General features: G+C 32.8%; 1 protein-coding gene across 1 annotated transcript; it reads left to right on the top strand.

Moving 5' to 3' along the window:
• The first annotated feature begins 6,362 nt into the window (after positions 1 to 6,362).
• On the top strand, positions 6,363 to 7,022 carry LOC129946874 (cuticle protein 16.5-like). The gene is made up of 2 exons (XM_056057240.1): positions 6,363 to 6,501; positions 6,581 to 7,022. Exons 1-2 carry the CDS (start codon positions 6,490 to 6,492, stop codon positions 6,959 to 6,961), a joined length of 393 nt encoding a protein of 130 aa, XP_055913215.1. The 5' UTR covers positions 6,363 to 6,489; the 3' UTR covers positions 6,962 to 7,022.

Raw genomic sequence — 7,022 nt, 5'->3', positions numbered from 1 at the left:
ACAACTTTATACCGGTGAACAGAGGCGGAGGCGGCTGCGGCTGGCGGAGGTAAAAAAGTTAAAGCTGGAGGAATAAGATTTTTGTCGAGAATAATCCTCCTTACTGTGTTCTTTCCCATCAGAGTCAAAGGAGAGTTGCCACCATCATCATCATCCACAAGAATCAACAAGGAACCAAACATTTTTTACATTCAAAGATATCCTAATGGTGGATGGAATAACTGGAGCAAATTGTGGTTGGTCTTGGTATTGGAAGGTATTTTGTTTTGGTTCTTCATAGATTTTATCTAGGAAAAGGTCCTAGGGATCTTCAGAAGATTTAAGTGGTTGGAAATCCCTTAGAGTCAACTTTTATAGCAGACTTTTGCTTGAATTTAAAAGGTATAGGTATCCTACCAATTGAAATTCAAATAAAAAAGTTCAGAGCATGGAACGAAGGGCTTCAAAAAGAAAGAGTGCATATTTATTGGAGAAAAAAAAGAAGGATTCGTTTTAAAAATTTCCAAATCTTATGGTCATGTGGTTTCCATTGAAATAATAATTCCTCTTTAAGATATAAAAGTGGTTTGGAAATTTCTATACAGCTTACACGAAAATGACGTTTAATTTTTCCAATAATTTAAAAATTGCAGAAAGTCTTAAGGGTTTTATATTTTAAAATTAAAATAAAAATGTTGTGAGATATCTCGGAATTTTATATTCGCTTAGACCCTTATGTACAAAAATGTTATTTTATGGTAACTGTGTGACTAGCTTCCTCCCCCTGTAAATAAAGGTTGGGACCGACTATTGAAGCTGAGACACACTCTCAACTCATGTCAGAATCGATATTTTTACCACCAAATTCCATAATCGTACTATGAGCTTTCTTGGCAATGTTAATTGGCAATTTTGGAGCTGGGATTTTAACTTTTTCTTGTAATTAACGCAAAGAATCGTTGTTATTCTATTAAACCGGGGCTGATTCTAGCAGTTAGATCAAATACAAACAAACTATTTATGACCTACAGACCGAAACCGGTCTGGGAGATTTAGAATAACAGAATGTGCTACTGCGAAGACAGCGGGATAGACAACTTCAAGACGTTGTGTTTCGTACTTAAAGATGGGAAGTTTTATTCTTACAATTAAATTTAAAATACATTGCATTTACAAAAAGACATACCCTTTATAAATTAATTTTAAAAAGAGACAGGAATGCGAGATTTGAGGTCCAAAACGAATCTCCTTTTTTTTGAAAAAAACTGATAGTTGGATTTTTATTAAAAAATTACTAAATGTCGAAAATAATATTTTGTGTGACATAAAATTAGTTTGAAGCCAATATTTTTAATTTTTGATAAGATGTTTTATTCGAAAGTAAATTTGAACCAAATTTTACTGTTTGTTTAGGTTTTTATTTTTTGTAAGAAAACTGTCGATTCGATTTTTCTCAAAATTTAACCGAATGTGAAAAACAATATTTCTTATAAGAAAAAATAAGTTTAAATCCGTAATCTCAAATAATTGAAAAGATATTTGAGTCGAAAATCAATTTTTACCAACTTTTAGTTTTTTTTATTTTTTATAAAAAAAAACTGTACATTCGATATTTCTCGACATTTTAACAATTGTCAAAAACATTATCTTTCCTTGTATACAATTATTTTGGAGATAAAATAAATTCTTTGTTAGTAAAATATTCGAGTTGACAACATTTTTGCATTGAATTTTTTTATAATATATTATATAAAACTTTATTCAAGTTTAATAAAATGTTCACCTTTTTTAAACTGCACTCAATTTTTTTGAGAATCCTTTCTGCAACTGTCTGGATTATTATCTGTAAAACAATATTAATTTGAAGTCGATATCGGGAGCGTATCGGAATCGGAAAAGTTTTATAATCGCATCTTCCAAAATACCATTTTCTTAAAATTTTGCTTATTCAAAATACCTATAAATTACAATCCCGTTTTTTAAAATCTCTACAAATCCCGACATCCCGATTTTACTTGCGACATATAGGAACTACAAGTACTACTCCTACTATATGGCAAGTTTTGCATTCGTAAAAATTTCGAACTCAAGATTTTAATCAAACATGATATTAGGATGGTAAAGAAGTCGAAAAAAGTGTGTCCCGCGATTCCATTCGGTCTGCTTTGTCTGTCTGTTCACGCTCCTACAACCTAAACCATTGGGTCGATTGAGTTCGAACTTAGAAGTTATGGTTTTGAGTAGATTGGCGTTAGGCATTTTTTTAAGATCAAAACTAAGAGTGGCTCCACACAATTTTGTTGGTCAAAAAACGAAAAATCGGATTTTTTTTAAAAAACAAACCAATAGTTTTTTTTAAATTTGCTCTTAAATCAAGGGTTTTTTTATTTTGTATAAAATGGCATTTACATTTTTGAAGACAAACTTATTTTTCAGGTAAAATTTTGAATCTTAAAATAGTTTTTTTTTTTTTAATGATTTTAACTGGGCATGAGCCCGAAAGAGCGCATTATTTTGAAAAAAATTTAATAACATTCCTATCTTTTATCCAAATTAATGCATTTGGTACACAGAGAGAATTGAAAAATCACTAATTGCTAAATATTAGGTTGTAATTCACGAAAATCCTTTTTTTAGGAAATCAAGACGATTTTATTATAAACTGAATGAAAAAGTTGTAATTTAGCATTTACCATGTTTGCGTTAAAAACTTGTAGGAAAGAAGGAATGTGAATGGATTGTAGTAAAAGCCTTCTACCTACTAATAACATTCCTTACATTCATAAACATGGCTGAGCACGCCAATGAACTATTCCTTATTCGTTTTAGACACCTGCCTAACTACACAACCAAAAGGCGATCGCTTTGCAATTTAAACATACATGTTCTTCATCTTTCTTATCTTCAGATAATTTACTTTCCATCCTTGTTCTTCCAATATTTTTTTTTTTTTTACACTTCAGAATTTCAGAAAGTAGTAAGCTTATAGCAAGCGTCAAACTACGATCAGATGCTCATCATAAGTGCATGTGTTAGTTGTTAGTAAAAAATAATACAAATATAGCCTAACACACGCACAAAATACAAAACAAAATTAGCATTTAACTATTACAGAACAAAAAATAAAATGAGAACGTTTACGATAGTGGAGCACCGGTTCTAAACAATGATTTTAATCCCACCTTATTTAAATTTAAATCTATCGATGAACAGCTTAAGTTGTATAAAATGCTCATTCGACTTAAAGCTTCATTCTACCCATAGTTAGTCCTATGGAAGTCAATACATATAAAATCAAATGTGCGCAGGTGATGAGTTGCGCCCGGTAATTCAAATGTACACAAGATAGCAAATAAGGTGCATCAAATTCACCATTAATGAGTTGATGAAAAAATACTAAGTCATTATTAACACGCCTTTAATGGAGAGATTGCATTTGAAGAAGTAGAATACGATGTTCATAGGGAGGCAGATCATAGGGATCTTCCCAAGGAAGACCTTTTAGGGCAAAGCGAATGAAATTATGTTGAATTGATTCAATACGTTTTCTATGAATTTTGTAACAGGGAGTCCATATCTGCGAGCATATTCAAGATGAGGACGAACATAAAAATTGTAGAAAGAAAGGGTAACATAGGGATCATTGAACTCCTTTGCCCAACGTTTTATAAAACCAAGCATAGAACTTGCCTTATTAACAATAATATTAATGTGATGTGTAAACTCTAAGTTGGAACAGAAATGTACACCTAAATCTTTAAAAGTGGAGACAAGACAGAGTTTTTGCTGTGATATACAGTAGTCAAATACGTTACTGATTAGTTTTTTAGTGAAAGTTATAGTCTGGCATTTTAAAGGGTTGAGTAAAAGGCTATTTTTCCCACACCAAAATGTGAAACTATCAATGTCGGCTTGTAAAAGAATACGATCATGGTTTGACTTTATTATTTTGAAAATCTTCATATCGTCAGCAAAAATAAGAAGTTCACTTGAGCGTAGACATGACGATACATCGTTAATAGACAGGATGAACAAAAACGGGCCAAGATGGCTTCCCTGGGGAACACCAGATTGAGCAACAAAAGGTTCAGAATGACAATTTCTAAATTTTACCTCGTAGGATCTGTTTTCAAGGTATGACTTAATCCAAGCTAAGAAAAATGGTGGAAAACCAAGAGCCTTAAGTTTAAATAAAATAATTTCGTGGCTTAGTTGGTCAAAAGCTTTAGAAAAGTTAGTGTATACACAGTCAACTTCATAACCTTGTTCTAAAGCGTTTGAACATATGTTTGAGAATGTGAGGAGATTAGTAACGGTTGATCTTTTTTTCACAAAACCAAGTTGCTGTTCGCAAATGATATTTTTACTAAAATATGCTACGCTTTCACAAACTACTTGTTCAAATACTTTAGGAATGCAAGTATATCCGAATTGTTACCTTTCTTGAAAATTGGTGTTAGAAATGACTTCTTTCATATACTGGGAAATTTGCCTGTTTTTAGAATAAAAACGTAAGGGGTTCAACTAAAGCATTACTACACTTTTTTAGTACTATCGGGGGAATACCATCAGGACCAGCTTAGCAGTCATCATTCAACGCAGATAAAAGATCAAGGACCGTACTCTGTAGCAAAGGTATGTGACTACAGCTGGTTTGCGAAAAAGTGTGAAGATTATGAAAATATACTTCATCAACTTCTTGAGGGCTATGAACAAATGACTCACGGAAATTCGTTGCGAAAGCGTTACAGATATCAAAAGTTTTATCTAACGAAAGGTTCTTGTAAGTGAAGTTAACTGGAAACCCATCTGATTTTTTCTTTGAGTTTACAAAATTCCAAAATATTTAGGATTCTCTTTTAAAGAGGTGGCCATATCCGAAACATAACAAGCATATAAATAATTAGAAAGAGATTTAAATTGGTTAAAGAGTTCAACATAAAAAGAGAAGTTGACTGGAGACAGAGTTTTGAGGTACGTTTTCCATGCCTTATTTCTTTTGTTACGCAGTAAACGCAATTCTTTCGTGTACCAAGAATGGCAAAAGTTTGTATTTCTTGTTTTCTTTATCGGTACATGAATGTATATGAAAACATATACAAAGCCAAGGATGATTTGTGTCTTGGGATGAAACTAGCTTACCGACAAAAATTGTTGTGTATCCGATAAGTTCATTCGAATACACAAAACATTTTCCTTAACATTTTTCGAGTATTTCATATTTTTGTTATAATAAGAAGTTAACTTTTTTTCAACAAATTATAAATTAATATTCAATAACATACAATTTGCATAGTCTACGGAAATTTCTCTTTGTTTTAACACCTTATTTGTTAAAATTAGTTCCGTAAATGAGCCGTAGGAGACATTCTTACGAAATAATATATATGATGATATGATGATGACTCGTCCAGACTAAATTTCTATTCAATCACTAACCAACTGTGGAAAAATTTGTATATATAAAAAAATTAATTTAAATAAAACCGGTCTAACTAAAATTGAAGAATGGAGTCTTTTTTGACAAATCAATGAGAAACTTTTTTTCCAAGTATATTTTTAAGTCTTATATAGGTACTTTTTAAACAGACTCTTTGCATAAAGGAACAAGTTCGTGCGAATGCGATGCATTTTATTTAAATTGGTATGGTAAGAAAACCACCCAGTCAATTTTTTTGAAAGTCCTTCTCGCATCTTGATATCTCTACTGGTTCTTAAGCTATGTACAATGAAGAAAACTTCCCGAACGTACGAAACGCGTGAACACACGCGCACACAGACATCACATATCTTGTATTTGAACTTTAGGGACCTTGATACATTGAGAAATGTCAAAGCTTTGAATTCTACAAATCGGACCGACTACAATACCTTCCTATGGGTAGTTCAAAATTAATATTCTTGTTTTGGATCTAAATCTGAAATCACATGATGCATGGTTTTTCACATGTTTTACTTTTCTACAACAGCGGGACAATTTATATTTATTTTTATATATGTTACTTCGGAATTCCCATTAAAAACTGTAAAAAACCGTTATGTACACGATACTCAGTCCTGCATTTCGTTTTTGATTTTGTATTTAATTCACGGTCAAAAATAATTCACAAAAACTAAAGACAAACAATACGCATTTTTGAGGTGGTGCAATACACCCAAACCAAAACCCAAAAGAAAAGGTCAAGGCCAAACATTATTTCGGCAAACAACAACACCCATTAAAAAAAATCCAAAATAATTTCTTAACAAACGTTCATATGAAAAACGCGTGTGCCGTAAAAGAGATTCATGTTTTGAATTTATAATCGGAAATTTATTACAACTGAAAGCAATAACCTGCCTACTTCGTTCCATTGAATGAGTAATGAATATGACAATAGCAGTTCAGTACCCAGCCCATACAAATCGAAGATATAAAATGGGCTGAATTGGAGCATTGAAATCATAACACACTTTGCCACCTTTTGGAGCATTTCAGTCCCAAAGAAAAACAAGCCTAAATCAATCAATATGTTCAAATACGTAAGTTCTATAAAAACTCTACAAAAATTTCAAAGTAACTGTTCGATGTTAAAAAATGTTTAATTTCTTACTTGTATAGACCGTCGTCATCTTCGCTGTGATTGCCTGTGCTGTAGCCAAGCCTGCTCCAGGACTTCTTGCTTCACCATTTGCATACTCTGCTCCATTGGTTGCTGCTGCTCCAGGAGTTGTCACTGCCACTAGTAGCCAAGTGATCGCAAGGAACTACAATGGAATCGCCACCGCTCCAGTTTATGCTGCCGCTCCAGTTGCCAAATTCGTTGCTGCTCCCGTTGCTGCTCCATTAGCTGCTGCTCCATTGGCAGCCAAGTATGTAGCCTCACCTTTCGCTAGTCCATTGGCTTACTCAGCTCCATTGGCTGCTGCTCCCTTCGGATATGCTTCTGCATACGGATACGCGTCTCCTTTCAGTTACGCTTCAGCTCCTTTGATCCTGTAAGGATGTTAATGATGTGATGATAACGGAAATAAATGAATAATATTTGATACGAACAAAAATA

This window comes from Eupeodes corollae, chromosome 2 (genome assembly GCF_945859685.1).
Source record: "Eupeodes corollae chromosome 2, idEupCoro1.1, whole genome shotgun sequence".
Lineage (NCBI taxonomy): Eukaryota > Metazoa > Arthropoda > Insecta > Diptera > Syrphidae > Eupeodes > Eupeodes corollae.
This window is presented reverse-complemented; position numbering and strand designations above follow the sequence as displayed.